Genomic DNA, 27,008 nt, shown 5'->3' with positions numbered 1-27,008 from the left:
TAGACAAAGAAAGACAAACAGTGTATGATATCACTCATATACAAAATCTTAAAAAACAAAAGCAGAATTCATAGGAACAAAGAACAGAATAGTTGCTGATGGGCTGAGGAGACAAGTGAAACTGGACGATGTTGATCAAAAGGTACCAACTATCGGTTCTGAAATGAATAGGTTCCGAGCATGGTGCCTGGAGTTAATCGTGCTGCATCGTACACTTGAGACCTGTTATACACTATGTGGGAAAAGACTCTGAGAAGAGCGTATACATGTATACATGTCACCGAATCAGTCTGTTGTACACCTGAGATGATAACAACATTGTAAATCAACTAAATTCTGATATAAAATTAAAATTTTTTTAAAAAGGAAATTTGCTAAGAATTGATCTTAAGCATTCTCACCACAGAAAGGTAACTCTGTGAGATGATAGCTGTGTTAATTAACTTAGTTGTGATAAATATTTCACAAACTCTATGTTTATCAAATCATCATGCTGTGTACTTTAAATACATACAATTTTATTCATTAATTATACATCACTAAAACTGGAAAAAATAAAGATGTGAAAGAATTTTAAAAATTAAAATTGTTACCATTATATTACTTTTGATATCTCTTTGAGAGGGATTTGAAACAAAATACATCCATTTTTTAAAAAAAAAATCGCACATTAATTGACTAAAATCATTAAGATTTAACTCTTTTCTCATTCCATCAGTTTTGAAGTAAATAAGGTGAGGGGTTATTTAAGAACGTCACTTACTATTTGTGAATACGTATGATATTAAGGCGGAATGTATTATAATTGTGTTCAAATTTAAAGACCTCACAGATGTTTGCTTTTGTTTTTAGGGAAAACTAAATCCAGATTGTTATTTCAAAGGTGAAAATACTCAGGTCTGGAGAAAAAACAAAACTAGGTCAAGGCCCCAGTAAGTCAGTATAAGATAAGCTGCATTTGACAGTTTTTACACTAAACTTGCAGCCTCTGAGCCTCTGCTTCAGCTCTCTAAGCCATCACAGAGTTTCCTAAGAAAGAGTGGTACTACAACAACCAGGGTGGTGTATATTCAGTTGTATATGACAAGTTTCACTTCTGTCCCTTATGAAATCGCCTATGAATTTAAACGTGTAGCATGCAGAAAAACAGCTGTAGCATCCAGAGACACAAGCCTAAGCCACCCAAGTATCTTCGCCTGGACAAATGCAAGTGTAATGCTCAATAAACACTAAAAGTATGTGAATGAAAACTGAAGTCTAAGGGATTTACACATCAACTTCGACTCATAATTTCAGCCTGAAATTAACAAAGACCCTTAACCTTTCTTTGAAGAAGATATTTGGCATCTCTGACTAAAGTTAACGAATAATTCTAGAAAGAAAATTCTAGAATTTCTGGGGAAAAATATAATAAAGGCCAATGAGTTAAAGTTGCTATATTAGTTTTAGAATATTGCTTCTACACAAGAACTACTTGAAAAGTCAAAGTCGCTCAGTCGTGTCTGACTCTTCGTGACACCATGGACTATACAGTCCATGGAATTCTCCAGGCCAGAATACTGGAGTGGGTAGCCTTTCCCTTCTCCAGGGGATCATCCCAACCCAGGGATCAAACCCAGCTCTCCCACATTGCAGCTGGATTCTTTACCAGCTGAGCCACAAGGGAAGCCCTCAAAACTACATGCATGCATTTCTTCCTTCCTCAAATGTGCATTAAGCGCAGGGTCCTGGGAGGGTAAACTTTGTCCATTAATTGCCTTCCTAAGACAATCTGGATTCTTCAAAGTGATCAAAAAGCATTAGTCAACAATGAAGTAAAGAAGCTGCTGAGCCATTTTTAGTTAAAGAAAAAAAAAGTTTGTTTCTCTTAGAACTGTTATTTCATCAGACATGCCTGTGAATGTTTAAGATACATCATTATCCACCAAGATATCAAGATACATCATCTTGTTACCAATGATGTACCAAGATATCTCACTATCATTACTACCAAGAAAAAAAAAGAGCTACCAGTTAAATTGGTACACTATAAATTTTGGAGATGTTAAAATGTGAAAAAAGAAAAAGTGTTTTAGAATCAATTGACTGTTGTTGCATAAGGCTTTTGACCCAGAATTCTGGACAAAACTGTCTTCAAGAAGAATCGTAACAATGCAGGTGGGTCATGAGTCCCATGTGACTCAACCTTCTCTCTCCACTCGCGTCATATTCACTAAACTTTTTTTTAAGGAAAATCATTTATCATTTGTACCAAACAGAAATTAGGAAGAAAATAGTTAATGGAGGCTAAATATATCTCTTTAGAGTATTTTCTGTGTTTCTTATTCTTTTTAAGGACAAAGAGTTGCTGCCTTTCACACGCTGTTTGGGGAATGTGTCAAACACTTCTGAAATATCTAAAGGCTACCGGTGTGCACTCCCCTCCCTCATTCCTTACTCTGACAGCCACAGACATCAGGAGCCAGAAGGGGGTCTCAGAAACCACCTAAGCTGAGCCTTCATTTTCAAGAGGTACAAACTGAGCCTTAAAATATATTGGAGGCAGGATAAGACCTCTGTGATTTGACCTCCATTCTACTAGCTGGTAGATTCTAAACATTCTGCTCAATTATTCCTACCTTAGTTTATGAAGGACAACTCCAAAGAGGAGTCTTTTTTGTCTACTTGTCTGAATTTCCTCCAACTAATTTAATGAGGCTACCTTTCTTTAATACTGCCCTTCAAATGGGACAGAGAGAGTCTGAAACAAATTTCTCAAGGTTTCTGAGATCTTCCTTCTCAGTCAGATTCAGTGACAAAGGTTCGTTATGTTGCATATAATGAATGAGGGGAACTTTGTAAAGCAAAAAAAAAAAAAAAAAGAAAAAGAGTAAAAGCAATGTATTCAATATTTCCTCATACTGTCCCTTTCTCAATAAATTTTTTAAATGAATGCAATGAAATATGTTCCTCTTGTTTAACATAAGACACTACTAAATCATTCCCGAATGTAGGAAGCATCTCAGGGTGACTCAATCCCAACCAAGCCCTGCATGTAGTACCAGTCCTGAGAGACGCTCCAACAAGTAAAGCTTCACGGGGACCTCCCCGGTGGTATAGCGGTTAGTACTCCCACTTCCAAAGCAGGCAACACTGGTTCAATCCCTGGTCATGGAGCTAAGATCCCATATGCTGCGTGACTCAGCCAAAAAAAGAGCTTCATGGGAAGACACTTCCACAAGGCAAAGAATAAACCATTCTAACTCCTGTGCTGAACTGTGTATAATAACTTAAAATCTTTCCCTATCTCAAAAGTCCAGCTTGATATCGCTAAGTTTTATAGGGAATGCCCTCAAGAGGCAGTCTACATTCCATGAAATAGAGAGGCTATGATCCCAGGGTGATTCCAGAATCTCCACCAAACATGGCAGCGTCAGGTTTGTCTGGAAAAGAACAAGAACACCACCTCCTCCCAAACCACACATGTTCCAGGCATTGCTGTTGTTACACAGGCCAAATGTCCCACTATGACCTTCAAAGAAGACACTACTGCTGTGATCCTAGGATTAAGATATGCTTCTGCTTCTGTCTAACCTCACCATGAAACACAGGGTTTAACTCTGATAATGAGTTTTCCACCCTATCCTATAAACTCAGATCAACTGAAATCCCATGGGCCAATCACTACCAAGACATTGGATATAGTACCAGCCCAGTTCATCAAGACATTGGATCTCATGCTTCTCTCACCCTTAGATGGAGTACTGTCCTCAACAAGAGACATATTTGGCAAAAATATCCCAAACCAAGATGGCCAACAGGTTAATGTTCCTTTCTGAGCTCTTCCATTATGCCGCTTCCTGCGTGTGAGGGCTGGCAGGCAGGGCGCCCCGTCAGAGCTGCAGCACTCTGCAGATGTCTCTGCTGTGTTCGGTCAAAATGAAAAGGAGACAAGATGGCCTTCTGACAACAGACAGCTGTCAATGAGGTGACATGCTTGCTCTCGGCTGGCTGATGAGCGGCACGGAGGTGACACGCGCTTGGCTAATCAGCCCGGCCCTTGCGGAGCTGCTCAGATTGGCCCGTGAAGTGACAGCATGCACCGCCTTCAACTATCCTGTTCTCAGTCTCGCCGTGTCTCTCTCCCTCATCCACTCGGGTGTGCTGAGTACGGTTGGAAAGGCTCTGCTCAATACAACATGTGTAGAAATACATATCAAACCAAAAGAAAGTAGGAAACAAGAACAGGAAAAGGGAGCCCTGCAGCAGAATGATCCAAAATACAGCAGAGAGACAGACTTACCTAGTCAGATCAGGCTCATACCAACACGGATACAGAGATACCATGGCAGGTAACCAGGCAAGGGACAAGAGGATCCGCGTGGCCTCTTCCCCATGCTCCATCTTGTCGTTTGCCCCTCCAGCCACCAGGGGGCAATTTGGGGCTAGATCCTGGTAGAGGAGGCTCGAATTCTGAGCTTTTACAAATACTTAAATATTAGAAGTGGGAGTAGGGGTGGAGTGCCTGGGGAAAGCAGCGCTGAAGGGAGAGACTCAGGGGACCCAGAGAGTTGAAAAGTGAGCTCCTCAAAGCTTCCACTGATTTTCTTAATTAGTGAACTCCTAAGCTCAAAGATGGCCTTCCCTGGTGGTTCAGTGGTAAAGAATACTCCTGGCCAGTGCAGGAGATGTGGGTTCAGCCCCTGAGTCGAGAAGATTCCCCTGGAGAAGGAAATGGCAAGCCACTCCAGGATTCTTGCCTGGGAAATCTCATGGAGAGAGGAGCCTGGCGGGCTACAGTCTATGAGGTCATGAAGGAGTCGGACATGACTGAGTGACTAAACAACAAGACAGCCCCTCGACACTCATGCTGAATTCACGAAGGAGCTGCCCGACAGGCCTGGCATGTATTCTAAACCATCGACAGGAAAGAATGCCCCTCCCACTCTCCCTAGCTCCTTCCATCTCGCTCCACCTTCCTCTCCCACTCCCCCACCGCTTTTACTTCTCTTTGGATTCTGAAAGAACAGCTGGTTGGAAGCAGCGAATCAGGAAGAAAAACAAGGGGAGACAGCCAAAGCGGATACAGCGTCAAATCTGTGGCTGTCCACCTGCAGCACCGAAGTCGAAACAGCAGAAGTCTGTCTCAGAGAAAGACAAGTTTAACAAAACACAAACTCACTGGAGTGGCCGATCAGGCAGCAGAGCACTTCCACAGTCACTCTCTGCCCTGACCACTTTCATTCTGACTCTTTTTCAGCTCCCCCAGCCAAGAGACCGATCCACCTGCTGGGCTGAAAATACAACCCCAAAGGTTTTTTATAAGATCATTTTTAAGAGATCATTGAAGAGTGAAAAGGAGAAGTGGGAAGAGGAGATACCGGGGACACGTGTCCTTTGTCTTTTGAGAATCAGAGAAAAAGTCCGAGCTCAAGGCTTTCCCAGGTCTGCTCCAGCTCTGAGGAGCTCGGGAGGGTCCCTACAGTTGCCAAAGCCTGGACAGGATGGCAACCATCACTCCACCACCACAGGGCGGCTCCACTGCGGCATACCCCCATGGCCACTGCCTCATCCCTGGAAGACAGAGCAGTCTTTCTTTGAGAAAGATGTGAGAAGCTATTCAACCTCCATCTGCAATCGTGACCAACAAGTAGGAACAGAGCCAGGACAGAGTCTGAGACTGGCCACCGTCTCTCCCACACCAACACCTACGGTTTATCAGCCAAACCAGCAGGCCCTGCCTCCCGCCCGCTGCCAGGTAGCTGAAGGAGCACAGTGGGTTCCCCCACCCAGGGGATCCCGTGGCAGGGTTGAAGGACCACGTCACCAGGATGTCAGCCAGTCACTGAGTTCCAAGGGCATGGGACACTCCAGCTCCTTCCACTGCCCATGCTCTTTGGAAGCTGTCTTGTCATCCATATAGACCCAACTCTAGGACACCAAAATGCACCAACATCACACAGGCTTGAACACTCAGATCACTTATAAACTCTTTACCACTGTTCCAGCTAATACCAATATGGGCACCTTCTGATAGAAAGCCTTTCCCTCTCATAGATAAGCATAAATAGTCAAGAAGCAGAACCACTACAGTGTCTGGGTCAAATGTCAATTTGTGATATACAATGTTGTAGTTTTGCCCAACTTTCATCAGCACTGAGTATTTCTAATATTGAATTCAGCCTTTTATCTTTAGTTAAGAAAGTGACGCTTACTATGAAAAAGGAATCCAACAATTTAGGAGTATGTCTGGAAAAGAGAAAGTATTTGCATACATATGAAAACCAAGGCGGTCATTCCAGGCAAACCCTGCTCTTCCCGATGCCCATCAGAGCAGTGATGGGAGGGGCCTCTGGGACCATGCCACGCCCCTGTCTCTTTCACCAGCTAGAGCTCTTTCCCCAGTTGAAATACTGGGAGGGTCTGGCCCTCTGTCGTGCAGTCTCCACTGTTCCCTGGGAAGATGGGAACCAGTGGGGATGCCCTAAACGGCAAAAGCAGCCACCTCCCAGAGGAACACGGGCTTGCCACCTTAGACATCTCCTCCTGGAGCCTCTGATACCCAGGCACCATTTTTATGCGAGAGCAGAAGAGGGAAGAAGGCAGTCATTTCCCCTAAAAGAAGTTATTATTAAGGACGAGCCCAGGCTCTAGAGGTATTAGGACTGCAAGGAGGTTGGACAGCCTCACTGCCCCTCTCAAGCGCCAAGTCCAGTTCAGGCTTTCCTGGAATCCTGCCTGTGCTGCTCTGAGGCTTTTAATCTCTAAGTTCATTCTGCATCTTCTTTCTCTCGAGAGAACATGGTGTGTACGTAAGCTCTTGCTTATGGCATTTGGACCTTCCAGGAATCACATCTATTGAAAATAAGAGCAGTGACTGTCCCACTCAGCCGGGCTCATGGTTTGGTTCTGACCAGAACAACGGCCGTCTTATCAAGCCCCTGGGCTGCTGAAGATAGGAAAGCCTCTCTCCCGTTCCATTAGGGCTGCCAGACACCCTATCTTGCACACTTGCTTCTTAGTTACTGCAAAGCTTTTACATATTTAGGAAGCTTTTCCATCAAAACATGCTGGAATGGCTAGAGGCTCCGACACATGAATGATATCTGCCCACATGTGCTTTTTATACAAGTTCACAGCTCCTGGTCACTGAGGGTAAACAGTGTTATCAGTGATTATTATGGATTTAGTCAAGTATATTTCGTTCCTGTCATTTACAAGCACTTGTGTTGGCTGGTATTTACAATGTCGAGACTCTGTCACTTTGGCAACCTTCTCAGACAACATTTTTCCAGTGTTACAGTGACATTTCAAAAACTCAGTATTTACAAGCAAATGACACCCTCTGGCTCCGTGACGATGCAATTCAGTGCTAGCTGAACAAAGGGACACTCCTCTAGAAATTTCTTCAGGATGTATTTCGGGCTACTCCTGGCTATTACATCATGGTCCAGGGCAGCCCTGTGGCCTTTGGAAGGAAGAGGCTACAAAGACATCAAGTATTAAGAAAATGTCAGACTGAAGGAGGAGGAAACCTGACGGACAAAAACACAGCTGGTATTATATTCACCCCTAAGCCTCAAGGCCTGTCCAGTCTCAGACAGACCACAGTTCTTTACAGCGAGACCACGGTCCTCTCGGCAGTGGAGGAGAGGTGAGAGGTGCAGCTGCTGACAGGTGACAGATGATGCAGGAAATACGCGCCGGAGACAGTCAAAACATTGTCTTGACCCTCTAAAGACAGTAATCTTGATCATATAGATTGCAGGCTCCATCATACCATCTTTAGAAATGCAGTCTTGGGATTTCTCTGGCAGTCCAGTGGTTAAGACTCCATGTTGCCAATGCAGCGGTCACAGGTCCAGTCCCTGGTCAGGGAACTGCCTTGCTCAGTCACTCAGTCGTGTCTGACACTTTGCGACCCCACAGACTGCAGCCCACCAGGCTCCTCTGTCCATGGGATTCTCCAGACAAGAATGCTGGTGTGGGTTGCCATGCCCTCCTTCAGGGGATCTTCCCAACCCAGGGATCAAACTCAGGTCTCCCACATTGCAGGTGGATTCTTTACTGACTGAGCTACAGGAACTAATATCCCATACGTTGTACAGCATGGCCAGAAGATTTTTTTTTTAATGCAGTATTCCCTACTAATTGTGGTCCCAGTGCAGTAAGTTAAACAATACGTAAGTTAACAGTGAGAAGAGAGCCAGAACCAGCTATGAGGAGACTGGACTAATGGCTATCACAAAAAGCTTCAACAACTGGATGAGGAAGCAGTAGGGAAAATGACAAGTCTGGAGCCAAAGGACCATGTTCCCTGGTCTCCTCTCTGCCACTTACTGTTCATAGTGACAAAAAGGCTGTGAATCTCTGCTTCATTATCAATAAAATGGGGATTAAAAACAGATCTTCCCTCACTGGCATCACAAGTTACATAACTCGTTATTGCGGTTGGTTTGTTTCCCCATTGACTCATCCATCCGCTGACTCCGGAGCACTCACTCATGTCCCCTGTTAGGCACTGGGGAGGGATGGCAGGCCCAGTCCTCGGTTCTCACTGGTTGCAGAGAGTGTGGCAACTCTGGCTTGGCAGAGCGCAGTGCGTCAGAAGCTACCTGGGCCCAGAGAGAGCCACCTCGTTCTGGCCTGAGTCTAACACAAGGGCCCCGAAGGGAACAGTGTGTGAGCGGGGCCTTGGACAGAGAGTGTGAGTCATCCGGTGAAGGAATATAAGAAAAGGGGAAGGAGGGGCAAGATGAAGATGTCCCAGGCCAATGGAAAGGCCATTGTGAAGACAGGGAGAACCATCGACGAGCCCTCAAGGGAACCCGGAGCGGCTCAGTGGGGCTGGAACACCAGGTAGCAGTGCTGAGTGGGAAAGACAAAGCTGAAGGCCAAGGCAGGGGCCAGGCTCTCTAGAGCCCATGCACCATGCTAAGGCTGGCTCCCTGAAGCATGGGCGGGTGCTGGGTCAGGGTGTAACTGCCTCGGGGAGTTCTGGAGACAACCATTCCAGCAGTCTTGTGAGAAAGAGAAGGTGGGGATGGAGGGAAATGGAGGGGTGGGCACAGCAAGTGGTGACTGGGATGCGGGCTCAGTGTACAGGAAGCAGAATCGATCAAATCTGAGAACTGAGGGTTTATGGGGATGAAGGAGGAAGTCTAGGAGGGTGACTGGGGAGCAGTCGCAGTCACCAAGCCAACAGACACAGATGGAAAGACTAATCCTGAGAGGAAGTTCCACCAATAAAATCCATGGTCAAAAGTACAATACCTGAGGTGAATTATCTCATCAGTAACGGCCAAATTTTAGTCTAGCCCCCTGAAAAATATATCTCAACCGATGTGAGAATATCAATGTGAAAACATAAGTTAGAGCCTCACGTTAGGTGACTAAACTGTTATTAGTTCAAACCCTCTACCAAGAACAGTGATAACATGATCTTGGGGGGCAGGGGATACGGTGCTATTACATAAAACCTTTATTAAACACCCAAATGAAGGGGTGGTGGAGTAACTATTGTTGGATGTTCTGGGGTGCTCCACTTGCTGGCTGATTATCCAGAGTTCACCTAGGATGTCTGTGTTCTATTTCTAGAACATTATGTACAAATAATCTAGAGCACTGATAAAATTATTTGCAACCAGGTAACTAAGGGAGACATTTTGGATGAAATTCCAGAGGAGCCTCCAATCCTGGCGCCTGTGAATAGCTCCAAAGTCACACTATGAAACGTGAGGGGGTAGTAAGCCACCTAGGATATAATGAAATATAAATATGCTTTGTAATCAAGTATGAAATGGCTTCCCTACTGGCTAGAACAGTAAAGAATCTGCCTGCAATGCAGGAGACCTGGGTTCCATCCCTGGGTTGGGAAGATCCCCTGGGGAAGGAAATGGGAACCCACTCCAGTATCCTTGCCTGGAAAATCCCATGGACAGAGAAGCCTGGCGGGCTACAGTCCATGGGGTCACAGAGAGTCGGACACGCCTGAATGACCAACTATAACTATGAAATGGAGACAGTGTGAAGTTCGAGAATGATAAGATGGATGTGTTTTCTGCAAAAGGGAACAAAAAGGAAGTTCTCCTAGAAATAAATCAAAGGGTAACCCCTTCCCTCACATACAAAATGCCAACGTTAAAGTACTCGTCTCGTTGACAAAATGGCACCCAAGGTTTGCACTCTGAGAACACATCCAAGCCAAGTCTTACTTGGTAGTAAAGTGGGAGTAGGGCTGAGAGAAATTGGTCTGTATTAGTGCCTCCTGTTGGGCTGGGACAGTTAAATGGCAGAGATGCAGACCGACTCCTTGAGGGACGATGTCACAGGAGGAGCAGCTGTTGACACTGCTCTTTGCCACATGTCACCATCCACAGCAAATCTTTTACCCCCGCTGATGTTGTGTTGTACCAGTCACTCTACACATGCCAGTTCTGAACTGCAGAGCTCAGAGTGACAGACAGACTTCACAGTTCAAAAGTACTGGTAATGGATCTTTCCACAGGAGTAAATCACATCCAAGGAAGAAAGTTCAGTTGACAGGGACGCTTCCCTTGTGCCTCAGAGGTTAAAAGCATCTTCCTGCAATGCGGGAGACCTGGGTTCAATCCCTGGGTCCAGAAGGTCCCCTGGAGAAGGAAATGGCAACCCACTCCAGTATTCTTGCCTGGAGAATCCCATGGACGGAGGAGCCTGGTGGGCTACAGTCCACGGGGCTGGAAAGAGTCAGACACTACTGAGTGGCTTCACTTTCACTTTCACAGAAGTGGTATAGCCTGAGTGAAGTTGTGTTCTCCAACTCATGCGTGAGCTTTGTGCAAAAAATTTGCTTAGAATTTTATAATGAATTTTCTACTAAAAACACTTAAGAGCTGAAATACTTGTAAGATCTTGAATTCTGATTCTCCTGGGGTTTTAGATCTGAGCAGTGACTCGAGTACTCAGGCTTGTACCGCCATGAGTCTGAACAGGAAATTTCCTGGTTGATCCCAGACAGAGCAAAATCTCACAGATCCAGGCAACCTCAAGTGAAACCAAATGACCGTAGGTCTTAACCAATCAAAAAAAGAAAATTCATCATTGAAACATCCAACTATTTTTAAACCAAACTGGTGATCAGTAACGCAACCCGATTTCCTATCTTCTCTATGGCAACTGTCACTGACATTTATTTGTGACTTCCTCCTGTGAAAACATCCACCTTTCAACTCTCATCAGAGAATATCTTCTAAGTCTACACTCACTTTGGGTCAGGGACCCATCTCTTACTCCTTCTATCCATTTCATATACAGTCCTTCTGAAGAACAAAAAATATTCTTTCTACGACACTATGTCAAGTCACCTTCATGTTCTCTCAAAAAGGTATATAGTTTTCTTTCTATTTATATAGCTGGCATCTTATCTTCAGATTTTTCCATTATAACATGAAACAAATTACAAACACTTCTTCTTAGCTAATCTTACATGGCTGTAAGAGTGGCATAATTAACTCATAATGAATAACTATTCATATTCACTATTATATAACCATACAATATACAAGTATTGACACCCTATATCTTAAGTGAGAAGAAAGTTATGTTTAGTTGATTTTACTGAATATTTGACTAATACTTCTGTTTGAATAAAAATTATTTTATAGGCATCACTACTGATGCAATCTTCAACAAAATATTAATGCTAAGGTAAGGGATTTAATCCAATAGGAATCCACCTATATAAGCTTTGTATCACCTACTAACTCATTCCCTCTTCATATTATTTCCTATTCTATTAGGATAATCAAATGGATCTCAGAGAGGCTTATAAAACTCTCTATCAAAGCATAAAGGCTTATAAAACTCTCTATCAAAGCATAAGATGAGTTAAGAATTTTATCCTGATTTTATAACCTTTATTTCTATTTGATAATCACTTCAGAAATGGAGGTATATTTTAGGGTCCTTTCCTTTTGACTTATTTATCCTGTGTTGGTGGTAGCCAGACTCAATGTTTCCTTCCTATAGCTTTTATGTGTGTGTGTGTGTGTGTGTGTGTGTGTGTGTGTGTAAAGATGAGGGGAGAAGGAAAACAAAACTAAGAAAAAATGAAAGTGACTTATCAACAGAGTATGAGAAAAGTTAGCTACTTAGCAAAATAAAAATAACATATTTAGTGATTTGTAATATAAGAATAAAATGAACTCACTGGGTCTCAGGAGGTCTGCAATATGATCTTTGCAAAAGGTATCTTGCCAATTTAATTGAGGTAGGAGTTATTTAATTTTTTTACAGGTATAGTTTTCAATAAAACTACATATGCCTATAATACTGCAATGGCAGATGTGTCTCGATTATTAGAGGTGGGCTCAAGGGAATATATACAATGGATCTTGAAATCTGTAAGCAGCTGTTTTGGGGGGGGGCAGTGAAATGATGGGGGAGGGCACTGTACCACACACATGTTCCTTAAGTGCAGCGATGTTTTGTTATTTTACTGCAGGTGTATTACAGAGATGAAATTTAATAACTTACTGTATATAATACCAATAAAACTGAAAAGATTCAGTGCCCTGCTGTTCATTACCATGGTACAAATGAGCTCGGATTATTTTGTGTGCATGCACGGGTAAAACCCTGACCCACAGAGACCCCCACATCTAGAGCTCTGGAGGATGATCACTGCTTGAAAAATGTTAGGGATGTTCTTCCTTAATCGCTGTCATATCATTGAATTGTCATCCCAAATTCAAGTAAACGTGACTTTGAGGTGGGTTAAAAATAAGACATAGTTGGTATTTTTTTAAAGCATCATAGAAAGCCTTTACCGAAGAGGTCTTTCGAAAAGACAGGTTAATGGAATCAAGGGTTATACAGATTTCCTTAAGTACCATAACAATATAACAGTGATAATATATTCTAGCCAACAAAATCTAGAGAAGGGCCAGTCTAAAGATGCTATCCCACCAGATTTTAACTTAACTGTGAAAAAATATTTGTGTATTAGGAATGCTAAAGCAAATACAACTGTGTACACATGCCAGTTTTCTTCTCGAAAGAAACTACTTCTGTTAGATTAAAAATAACACAGTTAACATTATAGGTACTTGCTTTAGGAAGCTCAGTTTTGTTTATCTGTGAGTGAAAGTGTAAAGAAACCTACATAAACAAAGAGAAGGAAATGGCAACCCACCCCAGTGTTCTTGCCTGCAAATTCCATGGACATCAGAGCCTGGTTGGGCTACAGTCCATGGGGTTGCAGAGAGTCGGACACGACTTAGTGACTCAACAACGAACAAAGAGAACACACACACACACAATTTTTCAAAGGATGGGGTTCTTCAATTCTAAGCAAGTTACCACCATCGGGCACAGCAGCAGACTCATTACCTATTTATTTCTTAAATAATTATTTCTACAAAGATTATGGGGTTTTGCTGGTAACTTGCAGTGTTCTCACTATTTTAACTTGGGGTTTTAGTTTTAAGAGTTTCAGGAAAATTTCCTAGTGATGAAACCATTTCAAGAAATATCACACACAAAGGAACAAATGGTTCTCCCATTCCATACTGAAAAATTCCTCTGATGCTGAATTGTGAGTCTACTGTCTTTTTTATGGAAAGAAGCTAGAGGGCTACAGTGATTTCTATAGGATGGGCAGGTATATTTCAACACGTTCCTTCATCCACGGGATTTTCCAGGCAAGAGTACTGGAGTGGGTTGCCATTTCCTTCTCCAGAGGATCTTCCGAACCCAGGGATCGAACCCAGGTCTCCCTCGTTGTAGGCAGATGCTTTACCGTCTGAGCCACCAGGGAAGATGTTTCAACAACAAATTTTACCAATTATTTAAAAACAATTAAGTCAGTTGTTTAGTCATTCATTGATATCCCCTCTCTTTTTTATGTATCAAAAGTTAGATGAATTATAGTCCTACTTACTAGAGGTTATTAAAAGCCCCCAAATACTTTTCATGAGAAAAGAGAAGTTCATCTGGTGAAGTTTCATTTAGGACTTCATGTTTTTGGTGTCTTATAAACCACCTCGAATCAATTTCAATGGTTTTTATGCACTAGTTGTCCTGAACTGTCTATACAACTTGTGTATGTTTCTAACACATATTTGTCATTTTATATATTTCACAAGTTAAATGCCACAATCAAAAAAAAATTACTAGGTCACATTTAGGAGCCTGAAAAAGGTATTGCTCCCAGATTTCACCCTATATAGTTCTTGTATTGGGGGAAGAATAACTTGATCTACGAAGAATCCAAATTTGTGAAGTAGTAAACCATATTCTGTCTGCACCGCACAGAAAGGAAGGCCCAAAGATAATCCATACATTTTTAAGAAAGTGTTCATGCTGTTGCTAAAATGTGAATTGGCATATTCTACCCCAGCCTCGTCACAGGAAATCTTCACTGGTTTTAATGAAATTGCACATGCTAATTTTGAGGGCATTACAGAATAGATTATTTATACAGTCACATGTGGTACATTTTTCTTTTTTTTTTTTTTTTAAGGTTAGGCTGTGAGGATCCCTGCCTTCCTCTCTGCCTTCCCCACCACTATGGCTCCAGTTCACCCTGAGAAGATCCCCCATTCTAGGCAGTATATTAGATCCAGATTCTCTACTCTCTGCTGAAAGTGGTTTTCCAATGGGCTCTCATACAGACCTATTACTGAGTCCAAAAACCTCACCATGAGCTCCGGCAGCAGGGAACCCAACTTAGAAAAGCACTAGCTTTAAAACCAGGCATTTCAGGGTCCAAAGCCTGGCTCTCACACTTAGCTGGGGGGACTCTTTGGTCTGCTTGCTTTACCTCTCTGAGCATCATTTTCTTAATTATTAAATCAGCCTGGGAACTTATACTGGCAGCTAATATTAGTCCTGTCAGCTCCCTCTAGAATGAGCCCAAACTAACATTTAGAAATTCACTCACTCTGACTTTCATCCATCAGCCAAGTCTGGGTTGTGAATGGATACACGGATTCACTATCTCAGTGATCCTTGACAGAGCAACTTAACTGGGCATCACAGTAAGCCACTTGACTCAGTGGGTCAGCCACTGATGGTCGACCCTGTGAGATCTTTAATGACAATTACTACAATGTAGAGGAGCAATCTGAGAATTTTAGAGAAACAATGGTGCTTATGGCAAGATTAATAGCTGGGGGCACACAGATTGTCACTAGGTTCCAAATTATAGCAAAAGTATACTAGAGTTTATGTGTAAGGAAATATAGCCTATAATTATGTCTTCCCTTATGCAATTGAAGCATTTCCGACCATTAGCTTGAATCATAACCTATTTTTCTTATCAAAATATCTTAAGAAATTTGAAGGGTGCTTTAATACTGCCAGTCTCCTCCAGGTAAGGAACCATATTTAACACAAGGATTATTAACATTACATTTTCTATAGATGAACACTGAAACGGACAGCACTGAAACGAACAATCAAAGAAATCTCTTTCACTGTCAGCTATCAACATAGAAGGAATGATGGAGCTTTTTTTTTTTAAATCACTAGTTCAAAACCCTCTGATTCAGGCAAGTATCCTCAATACATGTTAAAACCATCAGGTCAAAGACTGTTAGGGAACACGGGCACAAGGATCTATGCCCAGTGCTAAAAAAATCCACACAAAGACTGTTTGCTAATTACAGAGGGGGAAGGCTTCTTTACAATGGACAGACCTGGGGTCTCTAATTCTACCAAGTTGGTAATGTTAGTGTCACCAACAGCAACACATCTTGACATTACATGCCTCCAGATAAAACACAGCATAAAGCACATAATCTACGAGATATTCCGGGCCAAAAGGTTGAACTTCCATCTGAAACAGCCTTTCAGCCTAATTTTCAATTTGCAAGCAAGACGAGTACCAAACAGCACCACAGAGAAATAGCCCAACAGTTCAAGAAGGGGACCCTTTTTCAAGTCCACCAGCCTGCTCTCGTTAAGCTAAATGTCACTTTTTAAAAAATTACAGGAACCTCTCTAGTTTAAAAGAAATTCTAAAGAGACACAAAAACAAAATATCATGCATAAACACAGTGTGGGCGGGCTGGAGGGGGAAAAAGATAATAAAGATATTTTCATGGGGACAATCAAAGAAATATGAATCAGGATTGGGAATTAGATTAGGAAACTCTGGTTAGTATCTTTAGAGGTGATAACACTATTTGACTGTTCTTAATTTTCAGACACACATGATGAAAAACCTAAGGGTGAAATCTTATGAGATCTGCCACTTAAAAACGGTGCACTGAAAAATACATGCATATATACACACGCGCACAAAGCGAACAAAACAGATACTTTTCATCGTTTGAGTTTTCTAACTCTTCTGAGAACTTGAAAATTTATACTATGTAGGATTAAAGAAAATTTTGTAAATTCAATGAATGGTGTTTGATTCTTCCTCTTAATATCAAGAAAGCTACCAGTGGGGATTGAAGGTAGAGTATACAAGAGCTTCCCTTTGTTTTTCTCCTTTGTACCTACCACTTCACTTAAAGGCCAATAAATATTTGTTAACCGATGCAATGAAAAAAATAGCTCCACTCTCCCCTCTGGTGCATGCTGGACGGCGGTCGGGAGAAGGGTATGCCCACAGCAATGCCCCCCAGACAAAGGAAACGCAGCCCGAAAACCAGTGCTAGGCACAGAGTGGAGATGGCATCACCCTGCAGACCTGGTGCCTGAGATGTCTGACACCGTGGTGATTTTTAATATTCTACCCCACCACCCACACTGGCACATTCAAAAAGGATGGGCCTGGAGTCTGACCTTTGGTTCCAACAACACCGCCACCGGAAACCGAGAACATCTCCAATTCCCTCCCTGGGGAACCTTCAGACCTGGAATGACGAGGCCACCCAGCTAGGACTCAGGCCAGGAAAATGAGTGACAAGTGACTCTGCAGGATCTGACCCTCTATGTCATTCCAGAGTCTGCACAGCACGGTCGAAGGAACGGCTCCCCAAAGAGCCCCAAATCTTCTTTGAGAGGATATGATTTTCTGGTTTTCTGAAGCAGGAAAACGCTGCTCACACAGGACTCTTCAGATTTCACCCTCTCAAAATGATCCCAAAAGTGATACCGGGGAAATAAGCCTCAGGCCATCACAATCCCCACTGTGCCAGATACAGAGATCACACGGGGCCGGATGGGGCCAACCTGGCCCCTGACTTCAGGAGTTTACAGAATCTGGTGGAAACCACCATTCCACAAACATCAATAAGGGCACATTCGAAAAGCACCATGAAGGCAAAGCTGAGCGCCAAGACAGTACACGGATGGAAGAGATTCCTAGTAAGGGTACAGAGAACCAGGTATGGATGAGGGCATGCTATAATCAAACATTTAACCATAATGTGAAGTTAAAAACCAAGATGTATTTCTGCTTGCACAAGACCTAAAAGCCATTTTCATAAGAAGAGACAAAGGATCTCATGTCTTTTCTGTGTATATCCTTTCTATTTTTACTGTGATCCTTTCCGTATCAAAAATAAAAAGAACTGAAATGAGAAAATCCATTCTTAAATGTGTAATATATACGTTTAATTTCAGTGAATCTAAAATGACTCTATGAGCACGCTAAATCACATACAGAGAAGACCCATGTCTTCTGTAGCTGCAAAGTTTCTGGAACTCAACAAAACAATCTGAGGTTAGGCCTAATTCTTAAATCCCATCGGCTTTAAGAACGAAACATCAAGTAACTTTATCAGCATAGTGCTATTTGATTACCTACTGAGAAAGAAAAAGAATGTGGATAAGGTTAGAGCCTTGGACTTCACTAGAGAAAACAAGATAGGGGCTCGCATATTCAGTTGTGGGATTTTGTATGAAGATTTCAAGGCATCTTACTGATGTTCAGAATGCCCCGCATTTTCACTGCCTTTTAAATAAAGTACATATGCAATATAGTCCCATGTCTTGAATAATCAAATTAAGGCAAGAAATCTAAAAGCTTTGTTAGGGTCAGCAGCTATACTTGATTTTGAACACAAATCTTTTAAACACAGTAGATTCCTACAGAACATTCTAGGAAATCATCAAAGTTAGCTGCACATTAGAATCACCTGGGGAGTTGTCAGAAACGCAAAGGCCCAGCTCAGAAGATTCGAGTTTAATTGGTCTCAGTGCCCAGCTTTCCTTATATTACACACACACGCGCACACACACGCACGCACGCGCGCGTGCACACACACACACACACACACACACACAACCTTGCCCTTAAGATATTAATAATAAAACCATCGCTTTAGACTTGGGCTATCTCCTAGAAAGACAAAACAAACATTTCCTGATAATCAATGCTCCACTTCCATTTAAGGGGATAACCTCTGCCTTAATAACAAGTATTTGTGTTGACATCACCACCCTCATTAAAAAAAAGATCTCAGGAAGATTTAAAAAAAAAAAAAAAAGGTTTGCAATCACCAAACATCCTATTCAAAGCAGCAAGAGAGGCCGAAAGCAAATGACATTTTTTTCCTTTTCGTCATGCACAGTGATGTCCATTAGGTACTAGCTATAGGCTATTGTATAAAGATCAGACTATCCTGCAAACAACTTTACTTCCTCTCATTTTGTTTCTGTCAGACTTTCCATTATAAATTACATTTTCTCTTTCAGTTCAAAAAAAAAGTAGTATGAGGTTGCAATTTGGCAAAAACATTTTAAGCCTGGGTGTAATTTTCGTACCCCAATTTGATTGAAATTAGTTTTGCCATATTTAGTGAGAACTAAAAAAAGTCCGTTTGGCCGCTTTGGTTTCTTTGGGTTTATGTTCTGTACAATTTCAAAAGGCTGAGAAGTTACCGACTTCATTTCTGATCATTTTCAGTGAAAATGCATTCATGAATTCATATTATCCCACTACTATTTTTAATGAAAACAATTTAATCGCTAATAAAGAACCTGCCAGCTTTTGTGTCTCGGCTAAAACACCCACTTTTTAAAAGTCCCATGTCTATCACTGTCAGTGGTACACCCTCAAGAGACACATAACGGATATATACATATACATTTATATACATATGTATATATTAACCTGATGCATTCTGAAACAACACACATCTCAAAATAATAATGATTTATTTCTCCAAGACAGCAGTTGGCTACCTGTTGCTTACCACTGCTATTTCTCTGCACAAAACAAAAGGCTACCAGAACTGAAGAAGGATGTTCATCTATATCAGTGCTTATTCCTGTAAGTCCACAGGATGACCAAACAAAAGGCTGCTGGAACTGAAGAAGTATGTTCATCTATAACAGTGCTTATTCCAGTAAGTCCACAGGATGCAGGGTTACAATACGACAAAGCAGTTTGGGGAGCTCCTCGGGGCATATCAGTTAAAGGATTTCCATCCAGCACCTCTCTAAGGCAGTAAGCAGGAGAAAACAACAAGCTCCCTCTCCACGAGTCACTCACCTTGCCACACAGTGAGGAATCGTTTCAGCTGTGATCTGCTATTTAGACTTGAAGCCCAACACACGGAGAGTCTGCCTTTCTTTGGGGTTTGCATAGCTGGTGTTGGAGAACAGGAATTCAAAAAGCAATTCGGCTCAAGAGAAACTCATTTTCACCGGAAGACACACTAGGGTCTGTTCTATTCTCAAATTTCACCGAAAGCAGAAATTCATAAATATGCCACCCTCTCCCTCTCCAACCCCGATTTCCTCAATTGGGGAATTTCCAGAATTGTGCTCTTTGCTTTCTCCTTAAGTGATCAACACCGTTTATGGCCACTGCTGAGCCCAAGCTGAGCAGAGAGAGTCGGTCCTTGCGAGACTCACAACCAGGAAGCAGAAATCAGAATGAAAGAAATCTCCACACTCCACGGCTAGATTATGAAGACTTTTTTTAAGAGAAGCGGATGCAGCCGCGCTCCTATATACAACAGAATTCTCCTGGACATGAACGTCTCAGAAGGAAACATTCCCCAGGCCAGACATTCAGCCATCACACGCCAGTCTGTCCACCTCTGATCCACCCTCTGCCCCTTGCCACTTCTCACCTTGCGTTTGCCCAAAAAAACGAACTTCAGTCGCACCCGAGGGCAGTATTGCCCACAAACCGAGGGAGGGTCTGTGTCCCGGCACACACACACTGACAGACTCACGCGGGCTGAGTGACGCTTTCACAAGTTAAGGGGCCTCGCGCTTACTCAGCAGAGGAAATCTTTGTGTCTGGGAGGAATCACGCCAATTCCTATTAGGAAGAAAGGATACAGGGGCGAGGAAGTCTATTCTCTCGTTGACCAGAAAAAGAGGCCGGGCGAAAACAGAGACCTCTGCCATGACCATCTGTGAAAAGGAAGGATGTTGTCAACTTTCTTCTCCCCAAAACTCAAACGACCTCTGCTTTGACCCTCAGAAACCAGATACACAGGAACAGGCTCTTCTGCGGGAATTGAGAGCTTTACACCAGAGACTCGCGCTCCGAGGCTCTCTGCCCGAGCTATCTACCCCGGCACATTTGCACTCACATTCCAAAGATGTTTCCGTCGCGCTGGAATGGCTGTAAATTTCTTTCCTGCAGAATTCTTTCCAAACAAACTGCCGTCAACTGCACTCTGCAGCATGTGCAGCAGGGAGATCTTAAACCAGCACCGTTCACCTCATCACAGCAAGCCTCTCAGATGCCGAGTATGACTGAACGGGTGGCTGGGCCAAAGAAGTAAACTTTAAAAATGCAAATCTCTCCAGAAGGGAAAAAAAAAACACACACACACAGGACTCCACCAGAATTCCACCTTTCGGAACCTATGATGGATACCTAAAGGCCACCTCCTCAAGCAGGCTCTATTTAATGACTAAAACTGTCTGCTTACATTTTCCAGGATCCATGAAACAGGTTGTTCAAAAAAAAGCAAAATGAAATTTTTTCTTCCCCCATCACTAAAGAAGACGGGAGGGTGAGAGGGTGCAGGAGAACAAGCACTCCCCTCCCAGCACAAAAAGAACTTCATTTCTGTTTGGATGAATAATGTAACGCTAGAAAGCTTTGAATCTGAAAGAGAACCATTAAATTCTATCAAGAGTTTTCCAAAGTGAGAAAGCAATGCCCTTAGAAAAAGAAAGTCTAAATCTTTCAAGGAAAAAAAGAAAAAGATATGAAACATGTGATTAGTACCGATACTGAAATTAAAAAGAAAGCGTCTGTAAAAACTCAATTGTCTTGAAACAAAGCTTACACTTTTGGCTATGGATAGTATTTTTAGAACTGGGCTTTCTCTGGAGAGTTGAAAGTATGCAAATGCACAAAGCCCAGAGACACACACACACACACGCTATACCTTTGTATGACACTGGCATTTTATTATTTAATTAAAGTACTCTTATTTTTCTAGCTCACGCATGCCTCCCTTGAGACGGCTTTGCTGTTAGCCTGCTGGCCTTGACTTTCAGCCAAAAACAATTCAGAAACAAAAAGGGACAACAAATCATATTTTCACAGACATTTTTATCCCTCAATACAACCCTGTTTTCACACAACATCCTACAGCCCCTATGAAAACTATAATTTAGGGCAGTAGCCACCCAAAACCCAGGATCTGACACATGGCTGCACGAAGCATTTCCAGTGTAAGAAATTCTCAAGTTCTTAATTGCAAATAAACTCTTTTGATAGAACCACTTTCCCCGACATCGCTGGTTTGCAAACAGTGCCACTGGTACCGGCTGATGGATGAAAAAAAATAACAACAAGCCAGTGAACACAGTGCTGATACGATGGGGTGTTCATGACTCCGCGCTCGGTGTCATTTCATTACTTTGTGAAAGAGTCAGGCATCGGAAGGTTTTCGGTGCCTCAGTGCCCCAGCCTCAAATGCATCACCTAATTTACAAAACACACTGATTCACCAGGCTCATCCTCTCAACCCTTCCCCGAAGAGAGACTCTCACTTACCTGGTGGCAACCCTGTAAATTCGATTCTCTCCCATAAGATGAGTAGGAGCCCCTTTCTGTTTTACCTGCCAAGAGAAACAACAACAAAAAAGTGTAAATTGTGTTTTTCCTTAAAAAAAAAAAAAAATCTCCTTCAGGTAACAGACATCCACTTCTCTTCCCCGATGTTTACACACGAAAAGTAGGCACTACTGGCAATGTATGCAAGCAAGGCAGGGGATAACACTTCCCCACGCTGGCTATGCTAAACTGGAAAAAAATATCCTTCATTCCTATTCTTAGCCAAACTGCTCCACACTTCCAAAAACTGTCATTCCAATGGCCTCCACTTTCTCTAACAAACAAATTGTCATTCCTTATTTTCACTTTCTTTCTCGCTCACAAAATTTAAACAATTTCATTTTTATTGACACAGCAGGCACATTATCTATGTAATGACCCTAGTCTAGTCATTCCCATTGATTACATTGACACTTAATGGTGAGGCCAAAGCTAATCAATCAGGACTCTCCAGATGGTGAATCAAGCAAAGAAACTATTCAAAATTCTGGGTCTCTCTTCCTCTCTCTCTTATTTAAACTCCCTTTCCCAGGAGTAAAGACCATCATGATCAAGATGATGATGGAATTTACATTTGGGAAAGAGGACTGTTGAAAAATTGCCCACTCTGAGGCCAACTTCAGGTTCTACCAGTAGACCCAGCAGAATACGGGGTAACGGAATATCAGTGTCTTGTTCTGATTCTAACACTCCATTTTTTTATCTGTTGACTACTCTACAGAGATGTACAGAGCCATATCTAAGGGTAAAAATCAAGGCAGCTCATTTGTTTCTTTTAAAAAGTATGCTGAGCCTTAATCATCAGGAGGAAAACAATGAAAACACCTTACAAGAGATCCAACCAGTAGAACATACCTAGCGACACATAAAGAATTGTTACAGAGAACAGTCCACACTAGGACACTCAAAAGGGCTTGTCCCGCCCACAACACAAACCCCACCCCGTCCAGGACAGAAGGATACACTCTTCCCTTGGGACTAGAGCTTAAGGTACGCTGTCCTCTTTACCCAGGACTATACTATTCTTTCTTCCAATGAGAAAATTCAAAACTAGTATTTTGAGAGGCTGGATGGATCCTTCGGAGTTCACAACACCCAAGATTTCCCCCCTTGACTCAAGTTAACATAAACGTTACAAGCAGCAGTGTTCAACTGTAATCTTTGAGTTCAATGACAATGCTATGAGGGCATGCCTTTCTGACACGACACAAGGAATGTGCCTTTGATAAATCTTAAAACTAGTCAAAAGCTCACCCTGTATGTGAGTCACTATAGACATAAAACAGAAGATGATTTTTGAAGGAAGCCAAACCTGAGTCTTAACATCAACCCTCTTCCCCATCATTATTAACTTTTCCACTAACTCCAATCAATCTCAAACTTGGGGACACACTCCCACCACCCAACTTCTGACACAGTATTCAGTGCAAAGCAGAAAATCAATGACCATATCAATTTCAGTCCAATGAAACAGGATACCAACTCACAGATTCAGTCCTGGGAGGTCTAAGAGAGTAACTTTCATTGTATGAGGATTTTACATTGAAGAAGAGATTCATTTGCCTGTTTTAGAAGTATAAATGGTCATAAAGACCTATTTGTTTTTCTGTGTCAGATGGAAGCTACTTACAGTCTTTAACTTCTCTTTATACATATTACTAACAGAAAAAAACCAACTCGATCTTTATGAGTTATCAAATGAAGTCTGTCCTTCCTTAAGCTCTCACATCTACAAAGCTTTAATACAACCAGGACATGATTCACTTTGACATAATATCCACTTGTTTAGCAACTAGAAAGACAAGGGGAGAGGCAGGTAGACATGCAGACAAGCAGAGAGACAGAAAGAGACATAGATAAGGTAGAATTTACTCTGACTTCCGAGGAAACTGAGTATCTAGTGTCCTGTTCTGGTGACTTCCAGAAATTGGAAGGAAGAAAGGCGATCTATTTCTTTCTCTAGAAGGAGTTACTGAAGCTATCTCCTACAGAATTTCACCTCCTGGCATTATTTCCCAACTTGACTCCTGCATATAGACCTGGAGAGATGAATTTGCCTACCAGAACTTGTCTCAATTCACACACACACACATATACACACACACACACACACACACACACACATATAAAGTTAAGTCCATTCCTTTCATTCTTTTAAAGGTAGAGAGGGGGTCCATGCAAATAGTAAGGATGTGAGAGAGAAAGAGAATGTGAATAAATAAACAGGGGAGAGAAGAGAGAGGAAAAGAGGAAAATGAAGGGAGGAGAGTGGACTGGAAAGCACAGGGGTGGGCAGAGAGCAGAGGAGGGGGAAGAGCCGAGCAGGGACGCAGGCGGCGCAGAGTCCCCAAAGTGCTCTTGGCTACACGGACCCAGCATTCTTTACTATCATATCAGATACAGACTGCTTAATCTTAATTTTGCTTGTTAAAAAATATTTATCCAGATACAAAAATAAACCCACTGCAAATTACAAGTTGTCAGGGTTAAAAATCTACTCCTGTTTGTGTGGGGGAGGACAAGAGACCAGCATAGACATGAATCATTCTCAGTAATTTGAGTGTTTCCATGACATCAGTGGGCACCCGTCCAGGACTCTGTGGAAGTCTGTGAGGCACCGAAGAGCAGCGCAGCCAGCAGGAGGCTGGGAGGGGCACTTTTTTTTTTTTTTAGGATTATATTCCTTGTAAAGATTTCATCTGTGGCATCCACTTTTACCATCAAATAGATCGCTCCAGAGATCCTGAGTGAATGCATGTCATTCTGATAGTGTAAACCTTTAACTTTATTACATATTTTTGTTCCCAAAATCAACTATAAATCTGTCCTTAGAGCTCAGATCCCTGTTTGGGAGCAAAACAATCAGGACATGGACTGTGGGTAAACCCAAGCACCTTCTCAATCCTATCTTATCTACTCCACTAATTTCCTAATGACAAAAAGCAGCCATTTTACAATGGCACCTCACTTCCAGGGAGAAAAAAATATATACATCTTTTGTATAAACTGTCCACTAAAAATCAGCTATGATCTTGATGTCAGTCTTCTGCTTAAAATGCTCAGGAACATTTGTTTCAGATAATAAAATTCTCAAGAGCACTGATAACATGTTTGAGTAGGATCCTTAAGTAACTATCTGTGCTCGTGAACACAAAAGCTCCTAAATATGTGTGTTTACTCTATGCCAGGCATGGATTTTTGTCACTTATACCCACTGGCTGGCGCGGACAGCTTCTTTCCTCCATTCTTCGCCACCGACCTCCCCCCTCATCCCCACGATCACAACAGAGCTTTGAAAGAGCTCAAGATTCTATTTTTCCAATATTTAAAAGAGATAGCAGTGATGAACAAACCCGGCGCGTTCACTGCGGAATTTTCGAGACAACCCTCCAGTACTAGAATGCGACAGCCGCTGCGGATATTTTTTGGCACCAAGACAATGGCGGCAGTGCCAAGCCCCATGGCTAAAAGTACTCAAAAGAGGCATAAGGGTAGCATTAATCGCTCAAGTCTTTTACTGCATGGAGTACTGTTGTCCATATTTTAAAAACTAAAAGTACCCGTTAGTGACATTTGTCGTCTACCCACCAAGGGGGTGGGGGGGGACTCTGAAATATACACCAGAAACAAATCTTGTCAAGCATTTGATTCATTTTTATACCTAAAAGGACCAAATGTTAAATTCTGCTGCTGGTGACGATTTGCCGTGCATGAAACAAATAATATGACCTAATGGGCTACACTGAAGGCTGAATGAAAGCTACAAGAGAGGATTTCATAAACGAAGTCGACATATTGGCTAAACAACTTTCTTCTGCAAAAATGATGTATACAAGGAACATGTAATGCTATGTCACAATTTTTTAAATTAAGCAAGAAAAACGCTGTAAATGAGCAGACACAACATCCGTCAATCAATCCTTCTAAAGACAAAGGAGCTCAACTCGCAGCCCCTTCTCTAGAACAAGTCGGCATCTACAGTGAGCAAACAATCCGGAAAGTCAACACGCATTTTGTCCAAATTGAACCCATCAGCTGTTAAAAACCTATATTTAAATTTGATTATTAAAAATGACACCAATGGGCAATCAATAAAGGAGTCACTTGCTTTTTCTGTTGCCCTTCAAAAACTCAAAGCTAAGCAGAAAATATAAGCTGTTCCCATTTATTTTTAAAGACCAATCCTTTTGCTTATTTATTCAATTGTTCTTTATCTTGCTGCCTCTTGAAGGATAAAGAAAAAAAATTTAATGTGGGGGGGAGTATGATGAACAAATATCTATATAATTCAAAATCTAATACTTTTATATTATTACATAATTTTCCATTTGACTCCTAATTTTCCTTACAATCTATTCGTGGTATCCCATTGTAAGCAAATGCCATAGGAAATGACTGAGAATGAAAGTGTTACATGAAGGAAAAAACTGGTATCATAAATTCATTAATTCACAAGGACACATCTAAGAAGTATCCCCTTTGGCAGATTACTACACCCAAACAGTTCTAATCCACTTGGAGGGAGTGAGAGACAGGCAAGAACTTATCCATGATACGATTTCTGGAGATAAGCCGTGACTCAGATGAGCCCACGGGTGGTTGACCTGTAGGATAACAATAGGTTGTGTTTGGGTTTCTAGCTTTTCATTCTTACAAGGCCACTTTTAATATTACATATAAATGGTAAGTATTTCACCAACAACCGAACAAGATGCACTATATGCTGGAACACATCATCCTATGAAAAGCCTTGATTTAAAAAAAACAAAAACAAAAAAAAGTGACCTGATGTTGTAGGACAATACCCAGCAAGGTTATTCCATCGCTGATCCTCATTCTGGGAGCTGAAGAGCCAGCCCTTTGTTCTCCGTCACCAGATCAAGGAGCTGTTCACAACCCTGTTTGAGTTGGATTAAATCTCTGTCCCTGCCCTCAGCCCATCCTTAGTTACCTTATCATCTGGGGGTGGGAGGCATACTGAAAAGAGTATTTCATTAAACAATAACCAGAAGAGTGGTTCCAAAAATATACATGAGGTTATTTATAATTTACAGTT

General features: G+C 42.0%; 1 protein-coding gene across 14 annotated transcripts in view; it reads right to left on the bottom strand.

Moving 5' to 3' along the window:
• TCF4 (transcription factor 4) overlaps positions 1-27,008 on the bottom strand; it is a 385,872-nt gene that overhangs the window by 171,763 nt on the left and 187,101 nt on the right. For 10 of the 14 annotated variants that reach the window (XM_044934831.2, XM_044934837.2, XM_025273451.3 and 7 more), the window contains exon 6: positions 21,893-21,957. In XM_044934831.2, coding sequence (XP_044790766.1) covers positions 21,893-21,957 — 65 coding nt within the window. Of the gene's footprint in view, positions 1-19,411; positions 19,953-19,997; positions 20,387-20,468; positions 20,640-21,892; positions 21,958-27,008 lie in introns of those variants that run through there. The other 4 variants (XM_044934841.2, XM_044934843.2, XM_044934840.2 and 1 more) reach the window with 3 other exon arrangements.

The sequence above is a fragment of the Bubalus bubalis genome, chromosome 22 (assembly GCF_019923935.1).
Source record: "Bubalus bubalis isolate 160015118507 breed Murrah chromosome 22, NDDB_SH_1, whole genome shotgun sequence".
In the NCBI taxonomy this organism is placed as follows: Eukaryota; Metazoa; Chordata; class Mammalia; order Artiodactyla; family Bovidae; genus Bubalus; species Bubalus bubalis.
The sequence above is the reverse complement of the archived record's forward strand: the minus strand, read 5'-3'. Positions and strand labels throughout refer to the sequence as shown.